At 43.1% G+C, this 12,489-nt stretch overlaps 1 protein-coding gene across 3 annotated transcripts in view; it reads left to right on the top strand.

Annotated features, from left to right (window-relative positions):
* The window catches only part of ptpn13 (protein tyrosine phosphatase non-receptor type 13), an 88,141-nt gene that overhangs the window by 29,993 nt on the left and 45,659 nt on the right, over positions 1-12,489 (top strand). For all 3 annotated transcript variants that reach the window (XM_061699217.1, XM_061699218.1, XM_061699219.1), the window contains exons 8-9: positions 11,599-11,691; positions 11,839-11,938. In XM_061699217.1, coding sequence (XP_061555201.1) covers positions 11,599-11,691; positions 11,839-11,938 — 193 coding nt within the window. The remainder of the gene's footprint in view (positions 1-11,598; positions 11,692-11,838; positions 11,939-12,489) is intronic.

A 12,489-nucleotide genomic window follows, 5' to 3' on the forward strand; every position in this document is an offset into this window, starting at 1 on the left:
AATGAATAGAAACAGGCAGTACCTTGGGGGCTTGGCTTTGGTCTTCCTGTGTGGTGTTTGCATTTTCTCCACATCCTTGCTTGGGTTTCGTCCGGGTACCACCTCCCACACTCCAAAAACATTCATGTTAAGTTAATTGAAAAATGTGAACTGCAGTCAGATGGTGACCAGTCCTAGGTGTACACCGCCTCCCGCTCCAAGTCAGCAGTGATAGGTTCCATGTCACCCACAACCCTAATCAGGACAATAGCTATAGAAAAGAATGGATGGATGGAATTTTGGCAATTGTTGACATTAGGTGTCGGCCTTAGCCACCCATCCAACCATTTTCCATAGTCCTTGTACTCAATAGATCAAGGGTGAACTAGACCCTATTCCAGATGACTATGGTCGAGAGGCGGGGGACACCTTGGACTGGTTGCCAGACAATTGCAGGGGACATATAGACAATGTGGGAAGAAGCCAGAGTACGTAAAGAAAACCAACCAATAGAGCGCATACAAATAAATAACCGTTCACACTCACAATCAATTAATTCAGTTAACTGCCAGTCCCTAAACCAAAATACAGTATTTTCACGACCATAAGATGCACTTAAAAGTCTTAAATTTTCTCCAAAATGGACGGGGCGCCTTTATAAAGCGGTGCGCCTTATGTGTGCACCGAGTTCCAAAATCTATAAATGTTGTGATGAGCGCTCCGCATGACTGATTGGGAGCATTTCCTGCCGACACGTTGCTTATATAGAGGAAAGGCGGACATGGTTGAGGAGAGCATGCGGCCGTTACAGGGGTAAGGGTGCGCGTGACAGAGGACGTTAAAGGCACGCCCCCAGTAGCTATATAGCACTGCTATGTGCATTGTGCAAAACATCATCGGTTTGGCTAAGGACCCCCGAAAATGGCACCTACGAAGAGACACGCTTACGAAGCACAGTTTAAACAGCAAGCTATCAGTTACGCGGAGGAACATGGGAATCGAGCAGCCGCGAGAGAATTCAGGATCAACAAATCTTGAATTCGTTGACGAATCTTGAATTCGTTGATCTGGGGGCGTGGGCGTTAAAGGCACGCCCCCATGGTTCGCAAGTGGAGGAAGCAGGAAAACGAGCTTCGCCAAGTCAAGAAGATGAAGCTGAGTTTCCGCGGAAACAAGGCGAGGTGGCCCGAATTGGAAGACCAACTCGACCAATGGATTAATGAGCAAAGAACTGCTGGGAGAAGCGTCTCTACAGTCACCATTCGACCGAGTGCAATAACTCTGAGCTTGCCATCATTCCGGGAGGCTTGACGAAGGAACTCCAACCGCTGGACATCGGTGTAAACAGGGCTTTCAAAGTGAAGTTGTGGGAGCGATGGATGACAGATGGCAAACAGAGCTTTACTAAGACTAGGAGGCAGCGCCGGGCAAGTTAACGCCACAATTTGTGAATGGATTGTGGATGCTTGGGCTAACGTGTCTGCTCGCACTGTTGCTCGAGCTTTCGTAAAAGCCGGCATAATTTCTGAGGAGGCGCACGGCAACGAGACTGACTCCGACAATGACGAGAGGTAACCCGGCGTGTTTGTTGGAGAACTTGCCCAGCTGTTTATTTCGGATACAGAAGATGAGGACTTTGATGGATTTGTGGATGAGGATTGATAAAAAAATAACGTGAGTACATTGTTAAATACTTCAATAAAGTACAGCCCAACTCAGTTTTGCTCCCGCTGCCTTTTTAAAAACATTGTTTTAGCGTGCATGCATGCTACCATATGTTTTAAGCTAGCGTATGTTTTACCATGCCTGCGCCCAATAATACGGTGCGCCTTATGTATGTGTTAAATACAGAAATAGACCCCGTAACTGAGACTACGCCTTTTAATACGGTACGCCTTATGGTTGTGAAAAATGGTACATGAATAAATTATTATTACAATAGGTAAAATAAATTCCTGTACCCACACCTTGAACTAGATCCTGTATAATGGATTCCACTGTGTAGTGTTTCAAAACAATGGTTATTACAATAAAAAAGCAAGGGCTAGTCTACACTTATGTAAAATGTCCATTATCCAGAACAGAAGCTATTTTGGTTGAGTTTGTATTTGTACACTTGTCAAAGAACTGCTGAAGAGCCCTCAATAAAACACAACCATCCAAACCGGGCCATATATCACTTTCACCAGGCCGTAAAAGAAGAGACTGCGTGGCAGCACCAATGGGGAGGTGAAAATTACACCACAGGGACATCCATCTTGAACTCCGACGTGCAAAAGTTTTTTTTTGTTTTTATATATATTTAAGTCGGACTGTTCGATGCAGCGTTGAGTTCATGTGAGTCACTCGTACGGAGCTGTCCAAGTTGCTCCTTCTAATTACAGGCCTTCTTAATTCTAGCCTACCAGGCTCCATCATACATGTAACACGTCCTTGCTGCTTTCTCTTAGTTTTTTTTCATCAACACTGCATGTTGTTGTGGATCATGCAGACTGGGAAGCATCTTTGGAAACACAACCAACTTAATTGTCGAACCAAAAGCATTAAGGTCCCCCCACAGCATTTTCTAAGAAGTTCTTTGTTTAAGTTTCTGTCGGCCAGCTGTGATGAGTCACGTGGACAAAGAGGTCTGCTGCCCATTTGTAGATTTGATTCTTCTCTCTTTCATAATAACAAACGGCCTTCTTCACTCCTCTTCCTTCTCATCCTCTCAGTACTCGGGCAGCTATTTTCGGGGTACTGGAGCCACAGAGCATTGCCGTCCTTTTCTTCCACTGCTGCGGTTCTCCTCCTTCTCTACCACGGGTCACACACCGCTCCCTTTCTCCTCCCTCCTCTTCCTCCTTTGCACGCAGTTTTATTCTATTTTGTTCAATGGGGCGAGAGGAGTCAAACCTCTGCTCGTGTATCACCACTACCACCCGAATTTGTGCCCAGATACCATCAATCTGTACAGCTCACTTGATACCAAAATACTAAACGGTAAAAACACAATCTTCTGCTTATAATTTTTATTCTGGTGAATACAAATACTTAGGCTCAACACAACCAGTTTCTCCTCTATTTGTCTGCCAACTGTGCAAGCTTTAGGTTTCTTCCTATTTGGCTATCGTTAGATTTCACGTCACAATCAGGGAGTCTGTGCCTTCTCTGAACTCGGCGTTGACCACATACATAAGGATTTGCCATCATAAATATTGAACTTTATGATTATCTGCCCCGACCGTTTTTGAGGCAACATGATCGATGAGGAAAAACCATTCGAAACACCCCACGTGCCACAGGATTCGCTCACAATTTGGGATATGAATCGAAAACCGGGGCTGCTCTTACGCTCACTTCTCACATATTGGGAAATGCATGCAGTGGGAAATTTTTTTTTTTATACCTGATGGATTTAACTAGAGATGATATTCTGGCAGGAACGATGAAAGAAGTTATCTTTTGACTGTTCTCAGTCTCTATGTTTAAACTTGTTGTTTCAGATAGGCTTAAAAACCCAAATATTTAATTTTCTCTGCACCAGTTCCAGCTAAACAATTTCCTAAGGGATGCTGATATCTTGTATGGTATGAAAAAAGTGCATTGAACTTGCTATTCTGGTCAGCTGGTGTTCCAAGTGTGAAGAGCTGACACCATATGGTTGATGTCAAACACAGCTGGTGATTTATTGGTCTAATTGATTAGTTATCTTCATCGTAACATTTGATGATAGACAGCAAAAAAATGACAAAAAGAAACACATGCGAATGTCAGCTTAACCTGCACATAAATATTATACCCACACAGTCTCCACCAGTGATGCCGGTGCCGCGTTACTCCAAAATTCTGCCATTTTGAGTAATGATTAAAGTAAAGCATTAGTTTCCCCGGGAGACGAATCAGACTACAGTTACTTTTTCAAACCAGTAATGGTTACTTTTGAGACATCAATGTCTTTCACCAAGTACTGATTTGTGGCTGATGACTCAGAAAAACCGCAGTCCAGCCATTCAATACCATTTAACCCTTCACACAGGCCGCTGACTTCTAGATAAGTGGAAGAAAGCGATTAGGAGGTGATTGTTGATTCTTCAATGCACAGTGACGGTGCAGTACCATAAAAGTGCAAAGAAATGCACGATTTCACTATCACCACACTTTTTATTTTCCTTTGTAAAAAGTGTATTTGATTGTTGTTACTTTTTTATTTACACATTAAAAATACAGTTTTACTGTCGTGTTAAGTGCGCAATGCATTGTGGGTTAATTATTCATACCGAAGTGGGCGGTCATAGATCGGTTGACACAACGCAGTTGGACAGTGTGAGGGGCAGCTGTTGTGAAGGGTGCCTCCTGAAGTCCACGATCATCTCTACAGTCTTGAGGATGTTCAGCTCCAGGTTGTGTCGGCCGCTCCACTTCCTGTTGATACGCAGACGCGTCTTTGATTAGGCTGATTACTATTGTGTCATCTGAAAACTTCAGGAGTTTGACAGCCGGGTGTGTTGCGGTGCAGTCGTTCGTGTAGAGCGAGAAGAGCAGCGTAGAGAAGACACAACCTCGGGGCGCCCCTGTGCTGATGGTGCGTGTAGATGAGGTGGCCTCCCCCAGCCACACAGGTGTGGCTGGAGATGGCAGGCGACACACTTTGGTGGAGAAGCTTGGAGGAGAGGAGTTCGGGGATGATGGTGCTGAACGCAGAGCTGAAGTCCACGAACAGGATCCTTCACGTAGGCCGCCGTACCGTCGAGGTATTCTAGGATGAAGTGCAGTCCCATGTTGACTGCGTCATCCACAGACCTGTTTGCTCGGTAGGCAAAGTGCAGGGGGTCCAGCAGGGGACCTGTGACGCTCTTGAGGTGGTCCAGCATGAGGCGTTCAAAGGACTTCATGACCACAGATGTCAAGGCGACAGGCCTGCAGTCATTCAGACCTGAGATTGCAGGTTTCTTGGGGACTGGGATGATGGTGGAGCGTTTGAAACAGGATGGTACTTCGCATAGTTCTGTTAGAGATCTGTTGAAGAGCTGTGTGAAGACTGGAGCGAACAGGTCCCCGCAGGCTTTGAGGCATGATAGTCCACTTTTTCACTGTTTTCACCGTAGGCTTCGCACATTTAAGTTCTTGCCTGTATGTTGGTATTAAGTGAATTAGGCAGTGATCAGACGAGCCCAGGACTGCACGAGGTATGGCACGAAATGTGTTATTTAGGGTAGTATAGCAGTGGTCTAAAATGTTATTTTCCCTGGTAGGACAGTCGTCCTGCTTGTATTTAGGAAGTTGGTGGTTGAGTTTAGCTTTGCTAAAGTCCCCGAGAATAATGAGGGGTGAGTCTGGGTTTTTCTTGGGTTTTTTGCAGTTTCCATGGTACTAGTTTGAAGTGGGGGACTAGAATTGATTAGGATTAACACAAAGGATAATTCACAAGGCTTCTTCTACTGATAGCTCCACCAATAGGAAATGCAGCCATCTTTTCAAGGACGCATCGCTATCCTTCATCCCGAGATTCTTTGCACGTCACCCCTTAGTCCTAAAACATATTTCAACAAGATATCACGTTTGAACATCCCATGCCAACCTAGCATGGCAACATAAGGTTGAGGATGACAAAACTGGGATATCTCAAAAGACTGGACTGTTATAATTGATGTGGCTCTCCAAAAGTGTCCACCAAGTCACCCTCACCAATATTCCACCTTGGTGGAGGTAGTATCAAAGCTGGGATGACATCTGTTAAATGGTTAACTCTGGAGTGGCGGGATATGGGTGTGAAGTTTTACATTTGTCAATCACTTTTCCTGCCCTGTTGCGTTGAAAGTGATGTCACTGTCCTACAATTATTTCGGACCTGACATCTGATTCTGTAATACCGGCTCTCTGTGTGAAATCACATGAATAGCCCATCTCTCTGCTAAGGCTACCGGGAGTCCTTGGTTTATGGCAGTTTCCTTCCTATGGCGGTGGCATTACTCGAATTTGTTTATTGAACGTGTCATAGTCTGTCACTAACTTATGCTAACACTGTAGTAAAGTTATAATTACAGTAAAAAGTTGTTTGGGAAACACTTGTAGGCCACGAAGATAAAACAGTCTAATGAAAACCTATGTACAGTGGTAACTGAGTGTGTATTGGGACGACGTAGTCTTACAACGCTGCACAAACTAGTTCATTGGGTCATGTTTGTAACCGTGAAATGTCCTATGTCGGAACAGTCATAAACTGCTGTGTGCAGTGCATTTTGCTCGCCTTCCTGCACTCGATCAGGGTGTGACATACAAAATAGTACAGTGACAAGTGGGCTTTACACGATCAGGATTTTTGGGGCCCGATCAGCGAGTTTAAAAAAAACGATAACCGATCCGATCACAAGATGAAGCAATGTGTCTATTTAAATGACTTTTTCATTTACTGTATATACATACTTGTGTAGTGTTTTCTGCATATCTTCAAAAATATCTTGTCAGGATAAGCGTTACAGAAAATGGATGGATGAGTCAGGTAGAAACCCACATTACAACATGACAGAAATAATGGGCGCTAACGTACTGTAATTAAATTATTGTAATTAAATTACTACACACACACCAAAACTTTAGAGCATGATTAGACAGAAGGCTGGTACAACCGTTAGTGTTAGCACTAGCTTGCTAGGCTACATTACATTTTGAGGCCTGCTTTCGAGCCATATCGTATTAAAAGTATGTGAACATACCTCAAGCAAGCCTTGAATTAAAGTCCTCTCCCGAGCACCGGTGACCGCCAGCACACGTTTTTCCCCATTTCGTTCTTATCATACACACGACACGATCGATTGTTGTCGTGGCCGTGGTAACGAGTGTATCTGGGCGCGTTTGAGTTGACAAGGTAAAGCCCAGTGATCGTAAAAGCCCAAATAAAATAAGAATGTCTTCAATAAAAATCCAAACTTCAAACTAGGAGTTGATAAAGGGCATTAAAAAAACAATTCAATTATGTTATATTCTTTGTTACAGCCACGTTGGTCCACACACGACAAACAGGTCTGTCTTTTACTCAAATTTGCTCGAGTAGACTGGTAGCATAGTTGCTAACGACTGCAACAGAACGGGAACGGGCGCTCGCCGGTCTAGACTGATGGGCCAACACACTAGCAAAGCATTCTGGTATTTGTAATATTAGTGGCGCATGTGCTATATACTGGCGGGCCAGCTCTAATACACATTTGATATGGTCTTGGGGGCCAAATATAATTACATCGTTGGCCAAACTTGGCCCCCGGGCCTGAGTTTGACACATGTGCTGGGCCTGTTTGACACATGTGCTGTACACGATGGCGACACGGAGTAGATGTCTTTTGCAGAGCCGATCAATGATGTAATTGATCGGATCGGCAAATTATGACATTAAAGCCGATCATCATACTTGCTAATTATCAGCCGATACCAATCAGGCCGATCAGATCGGTGTAAAGTCTAGTAACAAGCTCAAGTAAACTGTATCTTTTTTGTTAAAATTTGGCTGTTGTGTATCTTTTGGCCCGCCAAATGAAATTAATATGACAAACATGGATCAGCCCAGCTCAAATATATCTTAATTCATCTCAGGTGTGGTGTGAATGGTGCTTTAGCTGGGGATGTGTTCCTTGGCTTCTTCTTCGTTCTCCTCTTACTCCTCTGTCTTGTTTCCTGCAGGAAAGTGATTGCGCAGCAGTGGTCAGTGCTCTCAGGTTTCACCCACATGCACAGTGCATGGAGTCTCTCTGTGAACATGTGTGGCTCACTATTGACTAAACATTGTGTGTGTGTGCATGTGTGTGTGCATGGGCATGTTTATACCTGGTCCCTTACATCTTCTATAGCAACGCACGCACACTCCTCAACACAAGGTGCTTCAATCAGTAGATCCTATTCCAAGCAAATCTGGAGCCTATAATTGGAGTCATGTGTAGCGCATGAGGGAATTCCAAATGTTATTGGACTTTTCCTGCACTTGGCAGCAGGTCTTGTGGATCAGAGCAGTGGCTGGTCCAGTTAGGATAACAATATGGAACAGGGAGCCTTACGTGAAGGTACAGCCCCTCAGTTTGTCGTAATTGTCTTGCACTTTGACTGGCTGACGCCAATAAAAGATTAGAGATGGTTTAATTTTTTAAACAATTTTTTGTGTGCTTGTGCTTCTGAAACAGATGCTGCGAAGACTTATAAGCTTTGTAAGCATTTTGCATCCATCCATTTTCCGTACAGCTTATCCTCACTTAGGGTCCTACGGGTGCTGGAGCCTATCCCAGCTATCTTTGGGTGAGAGGCAGGGTACACCTCGACCTGGTCGCCAGACAATCCCAGGGCACATATAAACAAACAACCTATGGCAAATATAGAGTTTTCAATTAACTTACCATGCAGGGTTTTGGGATGTGCGGAAAAAAACAGAGTACCCGGAGAAAACCCACACAGGCACGGGGAGAACATGCCTTCTCCAGACAGGGGAGGCCGGATTTGATCCCGGGTCCTTAGAACTGTGAGTCAGATGTGTTAACCAATCGGCCACCTTGCAAAGAACCATTTGCTAGATTTATCTCGTAAGGGTTGAACCATGTAGTCGACGAACTGACTTTAACACTCCGCACACTGACATATAAAGCTTGATCGACGAATCGCTGGTCATGTATTTTTGGCATCTTGTCTTCCAATCTGCCACTTTACAGAGGACTTTCAACTCGTGCGTTTACTGCTGTCATCGGGCCATAACGCTCTGTGGCAAAACAGTTATCATACATCTGCGTGTGTCCGAGAGTATGAAAATAAGATGGTTATGGATAAGAATAGTGGTTAGCCTCACTACCTTCATTTGCTGAAATTCTGATTATTATTATTTATTTTTTATTTTTTTTTAACAAAAATTCGGATTACGTCGCTGGCGTAGGAACAAAACTGTCATAATCCGAGGCCCCGTTGCAAGTGTTCGCGCTGCCCGTTCGCCACCTTGCCAAGGGCTAATTTAAACAGGATGTGGTGAAGCTAATATTGCCCATGTTAGCCACGCTGGCGAATCAAAATCGCCTGCGTCAAAAGCCCTTCCTAATAAAAGTTTTAAGTGCTCTCGTTCTGCCGTGTGTTAACGGTGTTAGTGGTTTAGTTTCTTCAATTTGTCACCGAGTGTGGACTCGGGAGTGCCGCCGTCCAGCCGCTGCTGACTAAGCAGACAGGCTCCCTGGGTTTCCCAGCTGCAGGGAGCGGCGCGTCGGGGAAGATAAGACCCAATGTCACTTGGTGTAATTGAAGCATATTCCCGCAAGGTATGTTTGAAATGTTGCTGGTCAGTGTGTCCTGCAATTCATGCACATTAGTTGTCGCAGCTAGCTAGCTGCCTTCTTCATCAATGCATGAGCCGCTTTGGTTGACATGCCACCACCACCACCCCTACACCAAAATCATCATAACTTTCGTTTAATTTTGACAAAAGCTGAATTATGTAATTCAGACCACTTTGTCCTGCTTTCAAAATCTGCATCTATATAATATTCATATCTTCAACTAAAAAGTTTGAATTTGAGAAAATTCTCCAATTTCCTGAGCTAAAGTCCTTAAGATCTTTCTTGAGGATTATTAAATAAGTACCGTAAATCATCTCAACACTTTTACTGTAATTAATAAGATTAATCAACATTTAATATCATTTACCATTTCAACTGCTTGAGAGTTGTTTATTTGTTGCCTGTATCCAATGTCGTGTTGCTCATACTATAGAATATATTATTTGTGTTTAGTGAATCATGCAGAAGATAAACTTAGCAAAAAAAAATGGCATATTAAATTGAAATTGCACTATTTGTTTAAAAAAGAAATAAAAACAACCTCGCAATTAGAGTATTCCCAAATTGTTCAGCCCTAGTCCTGATTGATGACTAAGTAGTTTTGATTGGGCCCACATCGTTACAAGCTTATCGGCTTCCCAGTGACGAGAACTGCCTAAGTGTGGCTAAAGGTTTATCCACATAAACACGTGATGCAGCGGCAAAGTATGCGGAAGTGTGACAAGGAGATTTTTATACAGTTTAGCCACATTAGCTAAGAGGTTTCATGACCCAGCGCCAACCCTGCCCTTGTAAAATCAACTGTACAGGTAATGTTTTTAAATAACATTTGAACATTCTTAGTTAACTGAGATGTGTTGCAATGCTTTTGTTGCTACACTAGTGCTACATTACAGTAAGTCGTGTTTCCACTTTTGTCGTCGTCATCACATTTTCCTCATGTAAAGTATTACATGGCTGCATTTTGACCTTATCATGCTTAACTAAGAGAAACGTTTGAAATGTGAACTCACCATTAACTCTTGATAATGACATGAAGATCAACTTAACGCTTTAGCAATATTGTACCGAGTAGCCAGGGCCTAGGACAGAGATGCGCTTTTGCTGCTATGCTACCTCTATGTGGCAGTAAGTCTTTAGAATAGATACTTATTGAGCTGTGAAGTCTCATGACATTTGCTTACATCTTGTCTCAATTTGCCGGCCTTTATAAAAAGCCCCTTAACAACCCATATATTCTTATACTATATAATAATTAATGTATCCATTTAGTGTGGTCCTCTGAGGATGAAAAGTGAGAGAGGAAAAAGTTCCCCAGCCCTAAACTAGAATAAGGCATGTGCATTTACAAGCACACTTGTGACTGCTTTTGCTGAAGTGTCTTGGAAGTGTCCTCACATACTGTACTTACCGGTAGTTGCAACTTAACCCACTGTAACATCCTCATTCCTTGCCTTTTCCTTGCACCCGTGCGAATGCATGCTTGCTGAAAAGCACTTCAGAGAACCAAATGATCGATTTTTAATGCAAAATCTTAATTCTGTACTCTACAAAACAAAAAAAAAACTGAGGTCCTTTGCTACTTTACGAACATTACCAAAGTGTTGAAGGGTGAAACTAGCGAGAAAAATAAAAGCAGAACATTTTGGCCCTACCATTGTTGACAGTTATAGATTGAGCCAAAAGCAAATGTATGAAATATATATATATTTCTTACATATGTATGTATGTGTCATTTTGAATTTGATACCTGCAATTGGGGTTTGTAATAGCGGTAGGAATCCTAGTTAGTGGTTGTGATGGTAGTGTTTTTTTGTAGTAGTGTTATCAGGGATGACAATGATGAACTTGTCCAATGGAAGCAGTGATAGAGACAGTTAAGAATGGTTGAATTGTTGTGGTTGATAGTTTGCCAGTGAGATTGTTTCACCCAGAGAAGAATTGAAGTAAAAAAACAAACCTGAGTAATGACTTGGAAATACCATGCATTTAACTTACTGTATGTGAGGACAGAGTGATACTGAGGAGCAGGACTTTCAAGTTTTGACTAACTCATCAGAGATGAATTTGTTTCACTTACACCTGTATGGTATTTGCACTACACGTTCAGCCAGTAGGGCAAGACAACGCATGACAGGCATGCATGCTTAAGTGTTTCCTCCATTTGTGTTTATCAACATGATGATGAACAAGCTCAATTATTGTGAGCATGATACACTCTTTTAACACACCAACCACCCAAGTACTGGAAAAAAATAGTATTGGGGGGAGGGAACCAAAGAAAAAGAAAAACCGGAGTCCCCTGCATGATGCTGGTTAACCTCAGTCATTTTTGCACCCTCAGAACCGAGTCTCACCCACCACCGGCACCACAGCGATTACAGTTCCTCCAGTGAAAGCCCCTCTGTTGCCTCCTCTGATCCTGACTACAGGCAAGGTAAACAATCTAGATAGCTAACATTTAAGGCCATTCTTGTTTTCAATTACCTTGAATATTATTTGATCAAATGTGTTGTTGTCGGCTGCATGGTGCAATGTGGGTGCCAGGAACTTTTCACAGTTACTCTTTTCACGTCATCCACAGGGAAGAAAACGACTGACACGAGACGATTCGGCTCTCAGCTGGCACTCTCCTCAGAACACGACTCCCTGTCCCTGACCAGTCACAACACGCAGAGGCACAGGTAAGATGAGCCAGTGGATGACTTGACACGATACATCGGCAGCTCTAACTTGGACGCAAAAATATTGGGGAGGAAAATTATGCTCCCAAAATCATTCAGCAATTTCAGTTCCATGACCATCTAAAGGATTCACTCCAGGTTTTTGTTTCTATGTCTTCTTTTTTTGGGAATGCCACTACAGCTTGGTAACCAGTGATGGCAAAGGAGTAAAAGTGTTATTGTAGCCACAGATTAAAAAGTGGAATTTACCAAAACATCAGTAAACATTTGGACCTGATTTAATTAAGGTTTGCATGTGGAGAAAACGGGCGCAAACTTCACTGCACACGCAAACAGATGTGGAAGCTGATCTTCTAGCAGGGCGCAACTAGGTTTGTGTCTCCCAAACTAAAATGTTGTGCAGTTAATTTTGCGCATTGTGGGAGAAGTATATGTAAATAGATTAATTTAGCATGTGCAAAGTGATTTATCAACCGCGAGACGAATTGCGCTGACTGATTTTGCATCTACAAATACAATGTCTGAAAGGCAGGTAAAAACCACCATGCAAA

The sequence above is a fragment of the Phycodurus eques genome, chromosome 15 (genome assembly GCF_024500275.1).
Source record: "Phycodurus eques isolate BA_2022a chromosome 15, UOR_Pequ_1.1, whole genome shotgun sequence".
Lineage (NCBI taxonomy): Eukaryota > Metazoa > Chordata > Actinopteri > Syngnathiformes > Syngnathidae > Phycodurus > Phycodurus eques.